The sequence below is a fragment of the Gobius niger genome (assembly GCF_951799975.1).
Source record: "Gobius niger genome assembly, chromosome: 5".
Taxonomy (NCBI): Eukaryota; Metazoa; Chordata; class Actinopteri; order Gobiiformes; family Gobiidae; genus Gobius; species Gobius niger.
In genome coordinates this window covers 29,058,885-29,081,483 of record NC_136856.1, presented here as the reverse complement: position 1 = coordinate 29,081,483, position 22,599 = coordinate 29,058,885, and the positions used below count along the sequence as shown (strand labels likewise).

General features: G+C 41.1%; 1 protein-coding gene across 1 annotated transcript in view; it reads right to left on the bottom strand.

Moving 5' to 3' along the window:
- Positions 1 to 1,897: 1,897 nt before the first annotated feature.
- gpm6aa (glycoprotein M6Aa) overlaps positions 1,898 to 22,599 on the bottom strand; it is a 28,058-nt gene continuing 7,356 nt past the window's right edge. The window contains exons 2-7 of the mRNA XM_079557309.1: positions 11,171 to 11,363; positions 9,597 to 9,753; positions 7,742 to 7,895; positions 7,182 to 7,258; positions 5,337 to 5,402; positions 1,898 to 3,748 (exon numbers count right to left, since the gene is read on the bottom strand). Coding sequence (XP_079413435.1) covers positions 3,596 to 3,748; positions 5,337 to 5,402; positions 7,182 to 7,258; positions 7,742 to 7,895; positions 9,597 to 9,753; positions 11,171 to 11,363 — 800 coding nt within the window. The 3' untranslated portion in view covers positions 1,898 to 3,595. The remainder of the gene's footprint in view (positions 3,749 to 5,336; positions 5,403 to 7,181; positions 7,259 to 7,741; positions 7,896 to 9,596; positions 9,754 to 11,170; positions 11,364 to 22,599) is intronic.

Sequence of the window (22,599 nt, the reverse complement as noted above, 5' to 3'; positions counted from 1 at the left end):
CATTAATACCTTCAGACAATTAACTTTAGATACAAATGAGCATATAAAATGGCCACTAAGCATCATTTTATAATATGTATCGAGAAACCACAGAAATTATACAAATGCCATGAAACGGACATATCCATACTTTCATATAGGGACAGACATTCATTTGTTTGGAGATAGAACACTCTTTTCAAACAGGTCTAAGAAGCCGTCGGCTCACAGAAGTTCATATTTGTAGGAACAGTCTCAGAGAGCAAACAGCATTTCTGTGATTTCTATGTTAGTGTCAGAATGAGAAGACACATTGAGCAGGGTAAATTAGCTTTAATTTTTTCTTCACATTGTTTTGGTTGCATGATTGTTGTTTTTATCTTTGTTATTATTTGGACTTGAGTTTGAAGTCTTATAATTTGGAGTTAGCTTCAAGGGTTAGTTTCAAGCCACAGTGGTTTGACCCATTCGCCCAGCCAATCAGAGACTGTCCTCCATAATCAACTGACTGTGTTTTGAAACAAGGAAGTCAAGTTAAGGCGGGAAGTCACCAGTGGACGTGGGGACCAAGGCACAGCTTGACTGGCCTTACGACCCCTTTTCTCGGCTAATGACTGACATACCCCAATTGCCATTGCCCCTGAACATCATCTTAGGCCCTCACATCTTTAATGAACAATTTTAGAACGATTTTTACCACAATAGATATCTTTCTGTAAAAAATAAATGCTGTATATTTTTAATCAATGTCTGAACAGTTTTCCTACGGCGACATTTAGAACCATTAGCAGTTAGCACAGAAGCTAACGACTTTGGAAGTGTACATTTTATGGTAGCTAAGTTTTTTTCAAAACACTTTAAAGCAACACACAGACAGGAAACATTTTTAACAAGTACATGAGTGATTTTTTTTATTTAGCAAGCAAATTTGATCATCCAGGTCAAATAAGCCACTTGAAGCTGTTGGCACATGAACGTACAAAACAGATAGAATTGAAAGCCCGCTACTAGTGTTCAAAGTGAAAGTACAAAAGACTAATACGAGGAGAAAGCTGAAAGAGCTGAAAGTACTTTTTTTTCAATCATAACATCGTCAGCAATCCAGGTACAAAGACGTACGAGAGCCCATCACAAAGTAAACAAACACAACTCAAAGACTAGGAGACTACTTCTAAAAGCATTAGCATAGCGCGGTTAGCATCGGTGGGAGCGTCAGAACTGCACAAATGATGGGTCAATCCAGCAAGACAGTAAAAAATAAAAATAAAAAATAGAATAAAAGTTTCAAGTTGACTATAGTTATGCAAGTCCATGCCACAGAGTAACATCTACGTTCACAGTCTTCACAGTACGGTTATCCCACACCAATGCGCTTACACCAAGAGAGCACGGAGATGGCATGAGCTTTCGGAGGAAATGGTAGAAGGAGTGAACCGACAGGCCAGTTTAAAGCGGCGTGGGAGGAGTTTTGTGGAAGGGATTTATTTGGTGCTTGTGCTGTGATTCCAAAGAACGGGGTATGCTATTACTTCAATGGCATCCACTCTTTACAGCTGTAAGTTAAGGTTAGGGTGGACGTTATTGCGCCAAACTTTGTCTTCTGCTTTTGATCCATCTTAGGACTCTTTAGCAGATTTTTGGACAGAGGTATCTTTTAGGTTGGTGGGGGAAACTACTGGCTTTAGAGTTTGGGATCGTGATGTCACGTCATAAAACATTATGGAGATTTTCAAATTTAAAATATTATATATTTTTTCACTGTATATTAGCCAATGTTAGCCTATGGACTACGTTTGCTAATACCACAAACATGGCACATTTTTACGGTAACAGTAAAACAGAAAAGCCCCATATGTGTGAAGAAAGTGCCATTAATGATGTTGCTTGTCACAATATACCGTGATTCAGTCATTGTCCACAAGTACCACATAAAACACCACAGTAAAACTCCTCGCACTTCATCGGACATCATTACAGACACTTCAATAACACACACACCGTGTACACACTTGACTTCCACCAAAGAGTGCCATCACAAACATGTCACTGAAAGAGTTTTTTTTCTGTTCGGACAGATGCAGAGTGCAGAGATCGACTCAAGTGTACGGTTCGCCTACAGGAATGTTTGAAAGTGAGATATTGAGGATTAAAAAGATCTTTTCGGAAGCTTTTGTGACATGATTTTCAATGACCCTGAAGTTTGATGAACAATAGTAACTGCCTAACTCTTTAAAGCAGATATGTCCAAAGTGCACCCCAGGGGTCAGTCATTGCACCCAACTAGTTTCTTAGACCCTCTGGTTCTGTGACAGTGTGGAAAAGGTGTATTGCTTTTGAGCCTTTTTAGCACCATGGATACGGATTTCAGGCATTTTTCCCCTCTTATATTCAAACCAGACCCATCTATTATTTACATGCCCAACAAGTTACATATTTGATGGCTATTTCAAATATCATATAGCCTGAATTAGCAATGACTCAACAACCAAAAGTGTGTACGCAAAATATTCGTGTTCAGCTTTTTGAAGCATAATGAAATTTACTGTGTAGATTTGAAAACATGTTTCTTAAAAGTCGACATGAAATCATTCAGAAAAATCTTGATTACGGTAAAATGATTGGGCCCGTGGAGATTGTCACTCAAATATGTCCTGCTGTACAACAGTTTGGACACCCCTGCTTTAAAGTCGCAACAGGCTTGGCACGTCTAGCTATTAAGTGTAAAGTTCAGGCTTGACTTAATATTGTAAACACAAATAGGAAGAGATTTTATTTTCATGTAAAAAATATTGGTGTCCCTGGGTATTATGAGTGAGGAGAAAGGCTCATGATGCTTTTTGTTTTGTTTTGTTGAGAGAACATGAAAATACAGTATTCATAAGTTACCACTCGTCCACTTACAGTACATCGATATCTCCACATGGGATGTTCAAATGTGCTTGGAAACCTTTTGAAGCCCCTGTTGTCCCTCTCAGAAATGGGGAAATAAAACCTACATTTGGCCCAAAATAATACCTAGAGTAAAATACTAGAAATTATGCAAAGTGATAAAGACTATACTGCTACGGTACTTTTAGGTCTTTGTACTACACTAGATTTTCTATCACAAAAATATATAAAGGAGGCATGTTACGCGAAATGATGACATTATGGATTGTTTTTCAAGGTCATATATCTTAACTGGCCCAATATTTTAGCGCTCAAATTGCCTTCACAGCATACATCAGTCTATTAGCGTGTGTGGTAAAAAATTGGCAGCTTTTTTCCACAACACGTATGGTTCGCTCAGATTGTTACCATCACTAATTCGGACATTTAGTTGGACAGTCATTTTGCGCATAATCATTCCTTACACATTTGTAAGTTATCCAGCTCTAAAGCCTAACATGTCTCCTTTAGTGAGAGAACCTATGAGAGAGGTAAAGGGGCTGTTGGTCTGAAACGCTGTTGTGACTCGGGAGGGCTGTGGAACGTCCCCCCGGGAACACGTGGTCATGTGACGCACCAGTGACATCATCAGTGGGGCCCGGGGCAGCGGCGGCAGCCCCCTCAGGAGGGCGGGGCTTCAGAGAGAGACAGTGTGAGAGAGAGAGGGGACAGGGGCGGGGCCTCAGCCTTATGTGTAGGCGTTGAGGCGTTCTTTGGAGCGAGTGGAGTGGATGTCATGCAGCTCCTGCTCCTCTTTGGACTTGATGTCCTCGTACTTCTGCATCCGGCATGCGTCCTTCACGTAGGCCCAGTTTGCCGACAGCACCATCAGATAGTGGATCTGGAACGGAATGACAAATGTCTTAGTTTGGTAACATCAAACAGTTTATGAATAGAATAGAATATTATAACTTATTGTAACTTTAATAACTTAATTGTCTACCATGCAGTGATGGCAGAAATGTGCCTTTGGCTTGCTCACACATTCAGGGACATTTGCCCAGTTTTGTGAGTAAAAGTGTTAAAGTTTAAATGTTTTACAAATTTAAGAGATTGTGTATAATTGACCGTCTGAAAGTTGAGGTAACATAAGAACATTAGATTATAATATTTGTTATCTAAAGTCCCTCCATTTGCTGATTTTCAGCAACTAATCAGAAACCCTGGGATACCTTTGACCAATGAGACGAGCTTTCCTGTGAACCAGCCTGTCATGTCCAATCAGGAGGGACGGGTGAGGAGCTTGATCGTTTACTTTTGAAAATTCTGTTCCTGCTCTCCTCATTTTGCAGCGGCTTTCTGGTCCAAAAGGACTTGATTTTTTACTTTCAAATCTCTCCTCCCTTTTCAAACTTAAAGACTGTAATACCTGAATCCATCACTCTTCAGAATATCTTTCTCCATACACATTTCTCTCAGTCTAATTAAAGGCACACTTCATAACATTTTGGATCATACTATTGTGAGCAACACAAAACATGCTCCTAATGACCAGCTAGACGCAGATAATGCCATTTTTGCAGTTGGTAGTCAAAGAATTGGTACTCTCATAATTTGGCTACCTTTAGTCACCATCTTGATGGAGAAGAGCTGGAGACGTTCTGCTTCCAGTAAAGTTAGTTTGATGTCAATTTTATCTTCATCAGTCAGCATAATGTTTAGCTTTACTTAACTTATTTTAGTCAACATCTGAGTGCTTTTAAGAACTATTGTTTGACTGTTTGATTAATCATAAAAACAATAACATTGGTCAAGCCGGCATTTAAAAAAAAAAAAAAACCTTCCATTCACTCACACACAAACTCCTCATTATCCTCAGTAACTTGGCACAGAATAAAAAGACCAAGTAACTTCACTATCCATGCAAATGTAGCACCCTTATGTGTCCAGCAGGTGGCAGCACCTGATCATGCGTCTGCAAGAGTAGCTTTGATCATTCTTAACTCGTGCTGCTTCAGGCTATTTCTGAATTAATTTGTTAGATATTTTATGAGGATACTAAATATAACTAAATGCATGGCTTTATTGTTATGTGTTGACTATTTAGGCCTGTGGAGTGTAAGTGTATGAACCTAAATATATTTGAGTCGCTGATATTTGGCCTTTGCCTTGAGCTATAGTAATAAAAAAAGAGACATGGGGTCTGTAGTGTCTGCCCTTAACAACAACTGCTGTCTGTGTGGGGAGAAAATGGCTTCTTACAAATTACTGAGTGATGTTTGCAACACTCCCAGCCTTTCTTCTCACTGTTTCCATGGAGACGCCGTGACAGGCTCCCTCCTTCCCTCCCCAAAAAAAACAGGAGAGGGAGATAAAACCCTGTCTATTCACTGCACCAAAAGACGTCTCTCGGAGAAAGGGGCGCTTCTGTAGACGGCCGGAATAAGGAACATCTTCACTTGCCACACCTTAGGAGAAAATAGACTTACCATGGCAATGACCGCAGCTCCAGCCCCCGCCAGTGCACAGATGAACAGGTGGAATGTCATGTCCAGCTAAAGAAACACGAGGCAGGAATCGTTACAACATTTATAAAAGAGTACGGTACAGGACACTGAATATCAACCTCTTAACCGCCATCTTAACCAAGCACATTTTCTCCAGTTCAACGTTCAATCCCAAAAAAGCAACATAAACACAACAAAAAAGAAGCAAAAAGTGACGACAATGTGATCAGTTTTGTGTCTTTCAAATGAGGCATTACACTGGCGTAAAGGCTGTAACCTCCAGTCGAGAAGCTTTTAGAATTGGGTAAAGCAGAACTGAAGAAATGTGCTTGGTTCAGATGGAAGAGCTAGATTATTTAGCAAACATCAAACAAGGGATGCTCCACATGACTGATGATGGGTATGGCCACTCTGCTCTTGACTAATCACTTTCCCTGAATGCTTTTTTTTTTTCAGTCACAACGTCAACAGATCGTACTACAGAGCATGGGATTTGTCTGAGACTTGGATCTAGACAAACTATTGATCCACAAGAAGAATTGCGTTGTCACAGAAGCTCAATAATGACTCAAACTAATTAACAGCAATAGAATACCACAGATGGCGTCATCAAAACTGCTAAGATTTCTGGGAATTCCGATGCATCTCAGAAAAAAAAAGAAAAATCATAATATGGGTTTTAAACTGTGCATTACTGGAGCTGGCGTTCACCTAAGAGCAGTTTCCCACAGTGAGTTAGATGTGCTGTTTCGGTAGTGACCCAGCAGCTAGTGTTCTTGCTCCACAACTGTTATCTCTAACTTTAAAACTACTTTCTAGCTTGTGGTCTATGGACAGTGGGTCTCATTCATGAAATTATGGTTTGTTCTAAAGGCCATCGCATGCAAATTTTTGGCATTCACAAAATTTGCTCTTGCCCAAAGTGTTCTTTTGGAAGGACAGTCAGGAGGCTCTGAAGCACAAAAAATCGGCCATTTTAGAATATTTTCACTATTCCCATTCCTTTCTCATGGTCAGTAACATATTTCTAAATTTTTTGTCATGTAAAATTAAGTTTGTATAATTAAACTTGGATTAATATTTATTTGTCAGATAGTTTTGTCATTGTCATTGTCATCATGGTGGAGAGAGTCAATATTTTACTGAAGCAAAAGTATTTTCATCACAAAAAATTTGATTGATTGAAGATTACTCCATAAAGTACAGTTACTATAGTACATGCACTTAAGTAAATGTGCGACAAGGTCATGCTCATGAAGTTTAGAGGCGTGTCTTTGTATTTCCATAGTCAATAAGATGTAAATGCCATGATTGTTAGTGTCACGTTAGAAAATTTGGGGCATCTCTCTATTGTGAAGAGATCTGGCTTCTTAAAGATGCATTAGGCAACTTTTTATGTGGAAAAAAACTTGATATTTGTGCGTATTTGACCTTGTACTGCCCTGGTGGCTGTATGAGTGGTCAGCATGGCGTCTTTACTTTCGATCACAGTGGTATTTACAATGCTCCAGGATCAATTGTTTTGTAGATTTTCTGGTGACAGTCAGCAGTGAAAAAAAGTTGCATAATGCGCCTTTAAGAACGCTTCGTGAATGGGACCTACCATTCTCCAGAAACTTCTCAAAGTGGTGCTTACAAACTTTTTCTTACAAAAACATTAAATAACCCCCTTTTGATGACACCACCAACAGTTTGTTCAATATTTGATGTAGCAACTACAAACGCAAGGCTCTGTAACGTCTCTGGGCCAACGCTGTTTTCCTGAATCTTGTCAGAGCTTGGAATGACTGATGAGTAAATGTCTGTCTATTACCCCCGCAGACTCACCTCATTGGATTCGCACATCCTGTAGAACTTCTCAGACCCGGCGCACACCGTTTTGGCCTCAGCTATGGGCACAATACCTGAAAGACAGACATTTGACATTTCAACTATCAACAACTGGAGGTAAAAAAACTCGACATGACACAAATCTATCGAGGGGAGACGGGGCTCACACTGGCGTACCTTAATGAGACAGGACAAATGTCAGAATTAGCATGAGAATGATCCGCTGTGATGGACACAGACTAATGAACAGCGACACTCATCACTGTGGAGACCCGCTGTGGTCGCTGGAGAGTATGGATAATATAAATTATTGTAGTCTTTTTAACTTCGCATATAATACAAAAGGCGTTCCATAGGAAAGCACCTGTTTTGCTTTTAAGTTACTCATCGTCTAATTTGCCTTTTCAATAACCACATTTCTCTAATTTCAAATGTATCCTTACCAAGAATACATTTGTAGCATTTCTAAAGTGGTGCACGGCAATGAAAATCATTGAATATCATTACAACCAACCAAAAATGAAAAAATGAACAAGTGAAAAAGGGGGTGAGCCTACCGTACTGCCGTGGATCCAAGCACAGACTGGCCCCCTCCAGAGATGTGGCGTTTTGGCAGATGTTCCAGATGTTGAAGTAGATGAAGACTGGGAGAGAAGTGAAGGCTGTCACGCCCAGCCAGGCCAGCATGAAGATGTACGTCAGCATGATGAACTGAAGGGAGAACACCACGACTCAATTTAGACTCAGACACAGAATGGGTGGGTGCCGAATATTAGTCACATCTTCAGCGATTGGGTCCACAAACTAACTGTAAAAGGATATGTGGTGTTATGGTCCGTCAGCGATCTACAACAAGTGCTTCCAACAACACGAAAAGTGCAAATACAATGCCCAGATATGGGTTCAATCATAGCTCTCAAATCGTCCCCTAAAGAGTCTGTATTAGTAGTAGTTACCAATCCGAACCTCTATTTACCAGAGTCCCTCAAGGCTCAATCCTAGGCCCTCTTCTCTTCATTTGTCCAAATGTTAACGTTCAGATGTTTGCCGATAGAACAGTTCCGTATGTGCATGAGTCATCTCAAACAGAAGTGGCAATAAACTTCACAAATACTATGGCAAAAGTCACTTGTTAAACTAATGCTGCCTGCAGTTAAACATAATTGCCGTTAAACAATAATATTAAGCCAAAAACATCACACATAACGCAAGAGTTCAAATACCTCGGCATCTTCTTAGACTCAGATCTCAGTTTTAACTCCTATGCAAAAGAGTTAGATTTAACTTTAATGTCCGATTCACTGGAAAATCCATGTCCACCCAAGCAGCTAAAGTGTATATCCACTCAATGATTTTCTGTCACATAACCTACTGCTTCACTAGCTTGTCCCAGGCCAACCACACTACAGGGAGGAAACTTGGCCACTTTCACCACCTCAGCATCCTATTCAGTTAGGATTACCTCATCAAAATCTCAACAATTTCTGTCTTTCTTTTTTAAAAAATTCTACATGGTTTAGCCATTATCGAACACTAATCACGTCACTAGAGTAGCATCCAGAGAAGACTGTATAATCCCACTCTGGAAAACCACATTAAGTCAGTCAGCTTTTTCAGTCAGGGCTTCAAAAGAATGGAACAGTATCCCAACATCAAATAGAGAAATCACTTTATTTGGTTATTCTTGTGCTCACCTCAAAAATTGGCTGCAAATGTATCAAACTTGGCTCTTGCATACATGTTTGTTTTCTGCATTTCCTGTTGCTGTTTTCCACTGACTTCTTAACTTTCTGCAGCCAGTTTTACAATGTTTTAGTCCTTTAAATCTGTGTTCTGTGTTTAGTGATTTGCTCTGTTGCTTTGGATGTTCGTACTTGTCAATATTGACTTGTTCTTTATTGTTTGCTGCTGCATTGCTAGTACACCCTGGACAGTTAGTCACTATGTCGATTTTTCAGAACAACTAAAGAAATTAAATTTAGTTTCCTCTTAATACTTTGCTATATTTACTTAAATGTCTGCAGATCGGGTTCAACTCCTTCAACCCTTTCTGCACAAAGAGACAATGCCCAAAGAGAAAACGCATGCTCATTTTCTCTTTCCCAAGATAGAAACCACATTTGACTCATTAAGTTAGAAAGCCTTTTGGAAACTACTTGTAAAGAGCCTCCGGAAGCTCCTGAACTACAGTATCTGCCTGCGATCATGCCTGTGAAACCCAGTTATATTAATTTTTCAATCCTAACATGCAGAAACAAGGATCTGCATTTAACATTTTTAGAAGAAGATTACTCAAGCGAACGCCCTCTCCTCCATTTCAGTTTATGCCCCTATGTTAGGTCATGACATGAACCCAACTACTTGGATTTTTCTTTTTTTACATTGACGATATTTTCCGTAGCCGTTACCCACCCAGGCACTGACACAGCGTCCGCAGGTGGTGATCTTGAAGTCTCCGTACAGGTCTTTGATGGCGCCGCTGGTGAAGAAGCCCTCCACCATCAGCAGAATGCCATAGACGAAGAATGCTGAGGCAATGCCATAAATCACATACTTGATGATGTCTATCCTGTGGGATCAGAACGAAGACCAGAAAAACAGTTTTTTTCAAAGAGGAATCATATCTTGGCTAGAGTAGTTTTTTTTTTTGTTTTTTTTTACCATAAATATATTAACACATTGAGTGCCAACAATCCAGACCATTTTTCATGATATTTGTAGCACCACAGCATATTCTATGTTATAGCTATGGACACATGCTATGGCTCGTTTGAAAGGTGAGACTCTCAGCTCTCCTATGTGCCTCAGGCTAGTTTTGATCAGAATTACAGATGTTTCTAGGAACGGAGATATTGTGTGTTTTATGAAACACTCTCCTTTCTGAATAACTCCTCTCCTCCTCTTTCCTTCTCTGGACAGGCGCTGAGGTTATGGGAAGAGGAGAATGTTTCAAGTAAATTTTCAACAACAGCATTTTTGACACGTTTTGAAACACCAATTGTTATCGATCGCTTTCGCTAATCATCGCGTGTGCATTTAAACAGTCTGGTTCTCGGATTGAAGACTTTATCAGGATGTTTCTCAGCCATCCTTGGACCGATTTTGACTATTTAAAAACTCAGAGAAATGTTAAAAAACGGACGGAAAAAAAGAAAAGAAACGCAGTAATGTATATAAAATGTCCAGACCGTGACTTTTCACAAGTTTTTGATCGTCATTTATTTCAGTTCTGTTCATCACAGAGCTACCAAAATCACACATAAGGTGTACTAGAGTGACTAGTTTCGTAATAAAAAAATGTTTTTCCGTTTTTGGCACTCAATGTGATACATGACTTGTTTCGAAAGACTTTAGAAAGCATCTGCTAGGCAAATCTAGAGCAGTGTTTCCCAACCTTTTTGAGCTAAGACACTCCAACAAAAAAAAAAAATGTCACAAAAAGTATATTTATTAAAATATAGTGAACATCTAATCATGAAATCTCTGTGTGGGCAGCAAGTTCAGGCTAGTTCGTATATGCAGTATTATATTTAACCATTTATTTATTTAAATATTTTATTGGTAAATTCATGGTGGGGAATTAAGCAGAAATTATTTTATTGCATTTGTGTTATTTTGGTAAATTAATGATGTGAATAAGTTTGTTTTAATAGCTAATTGTAGTTCAAAAACTCTGCACTGTGGCTTTATGATTCCACTACTTTAACGACACGCTGATCAGGTGAAATTTCCTGATGATTTCTTGGCACCTTGGTTGGGAAACACTGACCTAGAGCACTGCATGATGAGTTGTTAAAATGTAGCACTGGGGCAAAGAGGTTAAATTAATACATATACACAGGAAATATGTGTCTCCCACAGCGATCACCTGACCTCAGCCCTTGCATTGTTAGTTTTTTTAGTCTAATCGGTTCAAAAATAGTGGTGTCACATTCAATGACTGGAGACCACACAGAGTCGCACTGATACATTGCTGTTGGACCTACATGGTGAAGACGTCCAGGGCGTCCACGGGGTTCCTCACCACCTCGAAATAGTTCTGCAGGATGGTTACGGTGCCAGTGAGAGCCTCGTGCCCACAGCCACAGAATAGGGCCACTCCGGCATACAGCAGGATGGTGGCTATCAGAGACGGGTACGGGATACCGCCCAGGCATTTCAGACAGCAATCCAGGCATCCTGCAACACACACGAATGAAAGAGTTATGTCAACGCTCCAGTTATGGCTGTCGGGAGAATTAAGACTTTTCTTTTTTGAGAATGAAGAGAGTCACATTTGAAATCTATACCAGCACTAGCATTGCTAATGTTGCTAATGCTATCTAGGTCTGGACTACACTGGACTTAAAATGAGCTTCAATTATTGGAATTTGTGCTGATTTTGAGTTGGTTTGGACCAGCTGCCTTTGAGACTTTTTATCTCATTTCAAGTATTTTTGTCTAAGGTTAACCTGGTACTTGTCGTCCCCCATGATCAGGTGTGGCTAGGCTTGGTGTTAGGGTCAGGGGTTAGGAACAGCAAATGTGATTTAAGTTGTTTTTCACTCACACAGATAATACACATATTTTTTGAGACACTAGAAGGTCTTGGCTTTCAAATGAGGTATCACACTGGCATACAGGCTGTAAGCTCTCCAGTCAATACGCTTTGAGATTTGGATCTTAGGTGACCTTGGTATGTTAATGTAATAAGAGCATGTTTACTGAGAATGCTGTCATGGATATAAAACATGTTTGCAATGCATCGGTTTAAAGGTGCATTATGCCACTTTTTATGTGAAGCAAAAAGTTGATATTTGTGTGTATTATACCTTGTAGTGACCCAGCGGCTGTATGAGTGGTCAGCATGGTGCCTTTACTGTCTATCACAGTGGTCTAGGACGCTCCAGGACCAATTGTTTGGAAGGTGCTGACGGAGCCTCTCACCAGAAAGCCTACAAAACAGTTGATCCTGGAGCCTCTTAGAGACCACTGTGATCGAAAGTAAAGGCGCCGTGCTGACCACTCATACAGCCTCTCGTTCACTACAAGGTAAAATATGCACAAATATCAGCTTTTTTTTGTCACATAAAAAGTTGCATAATGCACCTTTAATGATCAGATCACTTTATGTTGAGGGTTGTCGAAATGGTCATGTATCGAGAGTGGACATTTCCAGTTTTCTTTGTTGAATGTTCACTGCAAATTCCCTAACCAGGTCAACAAATCTACTAGTATGAACGAAAATCTCGGCGGGGACACAATTGCCTGATGTCGGTATTGGAAATTAAATAAAAAGCTGGATCAGTGCAGGCTCTGATTTAAAGCCAAAGCACTGAACACTGTTAAGCGGAATGATCTCTGCATCATTCAACATCCAAATGGTTTTCTTCCACATTTGAGAGAAGCGCTACAATAAACACCTGGGCTTTAACGGTATATAACTTGCATGCTCGCGTATTTGAAAAGAAACTTTAGGCGAGGAGAGATTAGTTGAGTTGGATAAGTTGTTTTTAAGGCTTGTAACATAACACTTGGACGTCCGGTGTTTTTACCTCATCATTAATCATAGACTGTCAAACAGAGTGTGAGCCTCACGTAGCAGTCGTGACCTTTGACTCCACCCTGCATTAGTGGACTCCATGAGTTGTCCTCTGTTTATACTTTTCAGCCGTTTGCAAAACCATTTTGCCATGTCTAATTCTCTGTATCTTGCGATTTATGTTTGCAAATTGTCATTTCACTTGCTTTCTAATGCCCAAATAATACATATTTATTGTCACAAACGCATCTGTTCATATTTCCTTTCTTAGGATTTGCAAACGTTCCATCAAACAGAGGAATGAGGGGAAACGTAAATATTCAGAGGCAAATTGGACACAACGACTGTGTACCATTTCAGCCAACACTGCAGCTGATATGATTTGGAACCTAAATTCTATGTTTTCAACGGACATTTGAGTTATTATTTTCAACAAAATGTAGATTTGACACCATGTTTGGTAGTGTTTTCTAACTTCAGTGAAAAACATTGTAATTTCATGTTTATTTGCCCTCAGTACATTATCTTCTTTCTTCTGTGCAGCTTAACAAGTCATTGTTAGTATTTCTTTTCTTTATATCGATTCAGCTGATGGCGATTTATCTATTGACCGATTAATTGTGAACTCCTCTACCGGGTCCCTTAACATTTGAGAGAAGACTGAAATACAAGCTGATTAAAGTATTTAGACCTGACCAACTGCAGCAAACCTTAGATCAGAACAGTTTGTTAGATAGTTTTTTTCAGCCCAGGCAGTGTAAATGCAGTCTGTAATGCAGTCTGTTACTGCAACCATTACAATTGTGATTTTGATTCAATTGTGATCAAGTGTGCGTTACATCTCAATCCATACTCCATACTTTAGGATGGATATTTTCCTGCAGCTAAATGATTTTGAAAAGGTGTGGAAATAAGGGTCTCGCTTCAGAATTGACAGACAGAGACAAGGAGCAAGAAACAGAAAGTCACTTCAACGACGTCATTTACGTGGCTTGATAAGATAATCTTCTCCACTGGATTATGACATTGTGTCCACTGTTCTGATGGGACTGTAGAACATCCTTTGTTCTACCAGCGCCCACAGAAGTCTAAAACAAACTGTGTGTTTGATGATGGCATAAAGAAGACCGAGGAGATATTCCAGCGATGTGTCCGCACGACTCGGACTCCTCTTATTTGACCCTGTGTTTGTAAATCACAGTGTAATGATGAGACGGATATGGCTGCTCTGCGGAGTGCTTTCCTCCGATGGGCTCCTGACTGGAATACCAAACAGCCCCGGCTCTGCACAAGCTCAGTGCACACCCCCAGTCCCCCTCCCTCACTCACCCTCCGCATTCACAGTGATGTAATGCAGGGCTAGACTGGCATAGCTGAGCCTGTCTGCCCATGTAGTGACTAGAGACATGTCCATGAGCGCCCTGTGGAGCAGCAAGTGTCCTGGGGTTTAAACGAAACATCCTAAATTTAAGTACTTTCTAAGTACTTAATCTATATGAGGCAGAAATTTGAGCGCTGAAATGATCAAAATGAATCTGGTGAAGCTGTAATTCCAGGTATGTTTTTGTAGGTGATCTTGAGAAAGCTATACTTCATACTTCATAATAAGGCTGTGTCGGTCAATGATGGGATAGTCATGTGTCTTGTCAGACTTTCTCAGAGCCACCTGCAGCTTCTGCAGACTCTGGCCCTGTTGCTACTGGCAACTCTCCAGGCCTCTTCAGGCAACTTCCATGACAACAAGAAGGGTATGTTCTCACCATGAAGAAGCATTCAGACCCAGCGCCCTGTATAATGTCAGAAGCGTATGTGACGGCATCGCCAACTGGTCCTGGTGCTTTAGAATTCTGTATTGTAGTTTCTTTGATTGCCTATAATGAATGACATTTTTACAATCTAGCTTGATTTGTGCACATATAGCTCTAGATAAGGTAAAGCAAACCACTATAAATATTTACATACATACATTTGTGTAAATCACACCATAAGCTGTGTGTTGATTAATCTGTTCTTTGACTGTGTTCTTCTCAAGAACTCCAAAAGACTGGAGACACCGTGACCAAATTGCACATACCTTTTTTTTCCAACCCTATGACGTCCACGCCCCCACCATCTACAAAATCGCTGACTTTCGGACATAACTTTAGAAAGGAATAGAGACTTGCATTATTTTGTGTCAGAAATGTAAGATTTCAAAAGGCTTTCAAAGGAGCCCTCCCAGGCAATCCTATGCCTCCAGGGAGCTGTGTAATATCGCAGAATGTAAATATTCACACCAGAAGTGGAGGCTCTGCATTCCAAGCAAACTGTTGCACATGCTCTAATAAAAGAAAGAAAAAAAGTAGCATAAAACAAGGCCTGTAACAAAAATCTTGAGCTTTTACCTACTACTAAGACTAAACCGTCACACTTTATAATAACTATATGACAAACACTTGACTAATTCATGAAATCAGACAAATGCATAATATGGGATATTTAAAAATAACACATTATTAATTCTAATCCACACAAGCTGTCAAATCCTTCTATCGCAGTGATCAACGTTTGAGTAGTGAGTATGAAGCTGTTAGTGAACTAATGGATACTTGAAGTCATAAGTCACCAACAATCTTCAAAATCAATGACTGTACAGTTGACCCCGCCCCGCTCCCTGTTTCCTGTAGATGGAGCGAAAGGCGGGCGGTGTGAACAGACTCCGCGCGACTGGGAGATGGATTCATAATTTAGAAGCGGCACATTGCAGGCGAGTACAAGCCAACGCTTTTATAATTCATGTCCTCTGCTCACGCCAATAGGACCCGGTATGATATAGTGCTAGACCGGGTTAAACGAGTTTGTCCGTATATCTCCTACGGAACCGGGGAGGAGGCTGAATTTAAATTGTCTCGCACATCCTTCTTCTCCAACTTCCAAGCACGTTAATTCACTTTCAGACTCAGAAGGGGATACATTTGCTCTAGCCTTTCCATCTTTCCTTCTTCCAAATCCATACTTGCCTCCCATTGCCAATAATTTGACTTGCCAGAGTCCGCATGACTCCAGTGTAATCAAAGAGCAATACAAACAGTCCCCTCCTCCATCCTTTGGCCCTGCCTTCTTCCCCCACTTGTACTCCATCTGTCAGTGTCATGTCCCACAGGCAAAAGGAATACTCTCTCACACACACACTTAACGTCCACACTGTTCAGAGTGTCTGGGAAGTTCATCATAGTGCGGAGAAAACCGCCATAGATGCCTAACAAGGAAGCGTGTTATGGCAATCACCATTTTTCACTCTTTTAAGACGCTTTCGGGCGGACTGTGAGCATATTTAGCACACACAAATAATGTTGAGTCAAAATCATGTCCATGTGAATGTCTTGTCCCATTCTTCTATGAGCAAAATAAGCAGATTGTCCAGTTGAAGTGATGAAGCGGTTCCCGAAGCTAGCTGTTAGCATGTAGCATTAAGCTAACATTAGAATTCTTTGTTTATGTATATATGGGCTGTTTGAACCACTTTGCTCCTCTCTGTGTCTCAGAGTTTTAGAAAATACATCCATAATTCAAAGTTAAAGTTATTGTTGGGCACTAGGTGAAAAGGTAGTTATTTTCCCCCTTTGTTTTCCCCCTCTGGCAGCTTCGAACGTGACCATTTGTGGCCGATCCCAGAGACGCCATCTGTATCTATTGTGAAACTGGAATTTTGGAAATGTCACTTGTTGTATTGCACTGATGTTTAAGCTCATACTGTATTTGTAACAGTTCAGATTACGTACTTAGTGTCATCTGGTTAAAGTTAAAGCCCCTTAGCTTTCACGGTTACATCTCACTATGAGACTGGTAAAGGGAACAAATGCAAAGTCAGCTTTTTTATTTTTTTTTATTTTACCATAATATATTGTTGTTTCCTCCTCAAATACAGACCTGGAGAAGTATTATTCTTTATCCAGACAATTTAGAGCAATCCTGTTTGATTTCGTTGTATACTGCTCATTTTCCGATTAGTGTTTCCTCGATTTTGATGCACAATGTTTGTATCATATTACTCATCACCGGGCCCATTCTGAACAGACGGCATTTATAACAGCACCATTGATTTGTTAGCATAACATAAGCTGAAAATGACTACTTGTATAATTGTTTAAATACGGCACAGCAAGGTAAATGCCTATAAATGTTTTTTTTCTTGCATGCACAAACACTATTTTGAGTTATAAAAGAAGAAAAAAAGAATCAGTGCTGAGGTGCCCAAAGCAGGTTCATATGTCACATTATGGGACCAGACAGTTCATGGGGACAGTCCCTGACATCGCCCAGTTCCTTTCTTGTCTAAGGAAATCTTTGTCCCAGACTGCTTCAGACGATTGCCAAATGCAATGATTCACATGTACTTGCTAAAGAGTTGCTGATACTACCTCAGAGGAGCTGAAAATGGTTCCTCTAAAGGTGGTCCAGTGCCCCTGTTCTCCCCTGTCGATCAAAGGGGCATCTGGTACTTAAACAGCACCAATAACTCCAAAACGTTCCTGCGGTGGGATAATGTCTATTTAAACGGGTATGTCCACTTTAAACCAGGAGATATGTAGAAAGTGTGACCAAAACCTGAACTTGATTAATTATGAATTAATGATTAGAACAGTGGGTAACACTTTATAATAAGAGCACATGAATTAATGCATAATTCATGATGAATTCTGCACAGACGATACTGAAAGCATTAAAGCAGCAGGTTGAACACTTCGCTGCCTCATCAAACAAATATAACTCCAAGCCGGGATTTGAACCGCCAACTTCTTGGTTATAGGACGACCTGCTCTACCATCTGAGCCATCATCGCCAGGAAGTATAAATGGAACATAAAGACATCAAGAACACTTCTTGGACTGATTTCAAGTGTAGCTATGCAAAACACCAGCAAAGGGTGACCGTCTGGATTACAACCAGAGGTGGTAAAGGTGCGCACACCAACATTGTTCAATTCACGGGCTGTCGGCTGGTCGTGGTGATGTGGCACGAGTAAGTAGACTGTTCTGTTTGTCAGAATTTACAAATGTATTTAAAATTGTACTTATTAGAGTGTATTGCCTTGACCAGGGTTTTGTGAGGGTGGCAGCTGCCTGTTCCCCTCGGGTGCGCCCTGAGCCCCATTATGGAGCTATGGTGACTGGACACTTAGGCAACTCTTGATTTATGCCTGTATGTGTCTAATGCTTGTTCGAACAGCGACTTACTGTGTTTTTGTTTTTGTCAAACAGTAGGCCGCTGCTGCTCTTTGTGCTCACCTTTAGTTGCTTGCTCTCAGTGTAGCCGGCAAACACGAGCTGCGCTGGGTTTTGTTTATATGTAGCTCATCAGCGTAGAAAGTGGGACTGTGCTCATTGGTTTGTGTGTTGTCTCAAGCACCTTTTTCTCTTTTTTTAAATGTCCAAATCTACTGGAAGCACATTAAAGCCTAATTATTCTACTGCTACATTGTTAAAGAATGCTACCTATTTAAGTAGCATACTTTTAGACTGAAAACCTTGATAAAAAGATTGTTACTTTTAAAGGGGCCTTGTACGCCAGTTACATAATTTTGAGCAGTTTTCTAATTGCTCTCTTAAACAGAGGTTCATATCTTTGAAGATTTCAAAGCTGCAACGCTTTAGTTTAAGGGGCACATAAATGAGTTAGTTTTTGACAGCACATTTATACAAGGCTTGGTCCTTGTCCCATCCATCTTGTACACCCAAAAAATCATCATGACCATGATTAATTACTCTGATACTCTGATGATCATTAATGAGTTCATTGCCTTTACTTACTCAAGATAACTCATCAGCTATGCATTAATTCATGTGCCCTTAATGTAAGACGCTACCAAACAGCCATTTGCCATTAGAACAAAACACCCATGGGCGCTGAATGCTTAAACTCAGGCTCCTTACTCGAGGGAAGTCGGCATAGCCATAGCCTTGTACTGCAGACTCTCCGTGGGGGAGGGGGAGCTGACCGATATAAAGTGCACTCTGAAGAGCACGGGGGATGTTGGGGTTGGCTGTTGCTTGTGTGTGCCACGGTGAGGGGAGCGTGTCTCTGCTCTCTCCTGTATTTAATGCACACAGTGCTTTCAGCCCCGGAGCCCGGACGAGCCCCCTGTCGCTGAATCTCCTCCTTCGGCACATGTTTAATCAACCAGTGCCGTTACCATGACTACCGCGGCGCAAAAATCTGCAGAGAGCGCGCGGGTACGGGAGCGCTGACCCACTTACTGTATGTCAACAAATTCACCGGGACAATAGTTAGTCAGAACAGCCCCGGGGCAGAGGAGAGAGTCAGGACTTCCTCCGATCTGACAAATCTTACCACACGAGATAGAGGGAGGCCAGGGGGGCGGGGTTACGGGGGAATCCACTCACCAGACAATAACAGGAAAAATCTAAGCTATTTATGCTCAATTTATCTCAATTAGCGCCTCGCCTTTGACAACTTGAGGGATCTCATTTACCCCATGTAGGGCGGTGCCGTTTGAGAGGCTACAACTGGACCTTTCCAATATTGTATGTCACAACATGTTTTTATCACAGGCTACAGTGGAAAATTGAACATCTCTGTAAGATGGAAAACCTATATGGATACTGCGGTAATTGTAGGCTGCAGTTTGGGATTGAATGTTATCAACTTTTGAGGCATTTGTGTTGCTTTTTTATCACTTTTTCCCCCGTTTTTTTCAAGAAGCCAAGCTGGAGAAAATGTGCTCAGTTAAGGCGGGGTTTGAGGGATTAAATAAATCCATGAAAATGGCCAAAATTGCCTTTTTTTGTGACATCCAAATAATAATGGATCAAGCCAGGTTTAAATGTATAGTTTTAATTTGCTGTGAGATTATTTACAAAGATTGGATCAAAGGCGATTTTGGATGTGTTTTTGAATGAACTAGTGAAGAATCTATAGAAATCTAAATGTTGCTATGTTTTTTGGGGGGGGTTCAAGCTCAATAAATTCAGTGGTTTGCTCAGAGGGATTTTTCAATATCTAAGTATTGTTGAGTGCAAGCAGAGAAGTAGAAAACTGCAGTGGAATTTAATTTAAGTATATCACATCCTAAAATCTGTATTGATTTTGCATTGCACTCACAGAAAAGTGTGGTAAAATGTGGTAACGACAAACCCAAACTCCATTTCTATTACAATAATATTAACTTACTTCAATTAGGAAAGCTCTACTTGCAATACTTTCTTTTCACACTACAACCCCTATGCGTCCCAATGCAGAGCCCTGGTCAGATCATCGCAAAGCTGGACGTGTTGAAGTATATATTTTCAGCACCATTAGCTCTTATCTCTGCAGGATTAAGAGGAAACAATACACCAGGACTCTGAAGTTTCCAGTAAAGGCTCCGACAACTCGCATTAAAACAATTGGAGGAAGTTCCTTTGAGGCTGTAAAGAGCAGGACTGGGAACAATGACGAAGTTTTCATGGTGGGGATTACAGTCAGATGTGACTTTTTCCACAATTCTGATCAGACTTTCCATTCTGACAGAATGTGATCGAGTCAACCACTGCTGGTTCTAATTCCGCTTGAGCTCCTGTCATTGTTGGTGCAGTAGATGAGCTGCCCTATTACCCACTGTCATAAAAACAACATGCTCACCATTGAACTGCTGACCTCCTGGTTGTTGCCAATGCTTAACCCCAACCCCGACAATCACATTAACTTTCATGGTGCACTAATCTTCTCAAATACTTCACAGTTTCTTGAGTTTCTTGAGCGTAGCCTGTTGTTATGTAGTATGTGTTCTTAGTGGTTTATTAAAGGTACTTCAATCACAAAGTTTTTATCTTAGTCTTTAATGAAAGACTTCATGTCATGATTTTGATGATAATGCAACGGTGACGAGCTTCTTTGGTGACTAAAGGGCCTATCTCACCAGAGAGAGTAGTCTCCGCAATGTCTCCGCAACTCGGAAGGATTGCTCGCATGCAAAGGGCTTATCTCACCGGCCTAGAGACTAGAGTCCCCTGGCAGTAAGGGTCTCCAGTAAGTCTCCAGGGGATCTCGGTGAAAACGGACAGGTTGCATTTCAGTGGGGTTTCCAAATGGAGAGGTCTAAAGCAGCTGCGGAAATGTTGCAAACACTATTTGTTGACCTCAACCTGTGAGACTTTTCTGTGACATCCCTGAGATCCCTGTGACTCTGCTGAAATCCAGGGGACGTCAGTGAGACATCTCCGTGACTAACAGCAACTCAAGTCTCCAACTAGTCTCCAGGCCAGTGAGAGAGGCCCTTAAAACGCAAGTATTCTTTGACGAGAAAAAAATCGAGAAAAGCCCTGTTCAATCTGTCTGTCGAAAACCTGTCCTTGATTCCAATTTTCAATACTGAATTATGTTCAAGTTAACCTCTGTAGAGAAATTAGTCTCTGCATTTGACGCATCCTCGGGGCAACCTGTAGGAGCAGTGAGCACAGACCAGCGCTCAGGGACCCATACCCAGATGTGGAGCCAGGCTAATGGTCCTTATACACCTGGCTGGAGGATTCACCTATTGTACATGTTTTTTAGTGGTAGGGATAACCGGAATACTCGCAGGAAACCAACACAGACACGCAGAGAACATGAAAACTCCACACAGAAAGGCCCGTCCGGGTGGGAATCGAACCCGGGACCTGCTTGCTGTGAGTCACAAGCGCTAACCACTGCCCTAAATACATTTAAAAAAATAAATAATACTTGAACTGAAACTGATTTAAACGTACTCGTCCGAAAGACCAAGACTGCCAAAAACAACACTGCTTCATGGAGCTTCTCCCACATGGACAAAGCACAGACCTGTTCCTTTGAAGGGACTTTAAATCATATGAGGCGCTTTCAAACTGTGTCACAGACGTTCTCATTTTTTTAGTCCCTCCTTTTCATTTTTATCTAGTTTTTATGAGTTGATTCAGTTTAAGTGTTGCGCAAGCCAGTCGACGAAACAACCGCTGATCAGAAGAACCTCCAGACTTCAGTCGCTGAGCTTTCGCGTGGCCCTGATGACAGCGCCTCCTCTCTCCGTGGAGGACACTCGACACATTTCGGTGACAGCTGAGGAGAGCGCAGCCACCTGTTTGTCTGAGTCATCATCACAGTCACTGCCTCCTCACAGAACACGGGGGAATGGCCGAAAGAGAACTAGACATGCTGGGATAGCACCGTCTGACTAGGAGTGATGGCACCGCTTTCTAACCGCGATAACAAGCAACGCCAATACGAGATGTAAGATTGAGCGCAGCAGGAGCACAATATCCTTAACAAACGTCTGAAGTATCTAATATCTGCACAAAATAACGTCCATTCCCCCCGTGTGTGTGTAAAATGGCTTTGCAACAGCACCTGAAATACGACATTTACTGTGTCGTAAAGTTCCTATTGTACTTTTATCGCAGCCATTCTTCTCGTGTTCGTCCTTGGGCACCCCGGGAGGAGCTGTCAGTTTATCAAGCGGCGGGCTACTTGAGCGGTGACCCCTCTAAAAGCGTTCAAAGCCCTGCTACATGCTTCATTTAACCATGAAACTGATGAAATATCACATTATGTGCTGGGGGCAGTCGTGGATCTCCCGCTCCGAATGTAACTGAGACAATGGACCAAAAGAACCTGTCACTGTATCTTACTGTAAGAATTGACTATATCTCTTCCATAAACACCTCCTCGCTTGGTGCTTGAGTTCTGTTGATTTGCAGCCTGTGATTGCTTTCCAAGTGTGGCCACCATCAAAAGTGAAGTCCTTTTATCGAACAGGCAGTCGTTCATTGCAGTTGTAAAAACTTTTATAGCAATGTCAGGCAGATTCAGTACCAATTAGCCTGACATCCTGTAGTTACCCAATAATTAAACCGTAAATGTGACCGTGGTTTTATTCATTGTGTTCTTTACACATCTTCC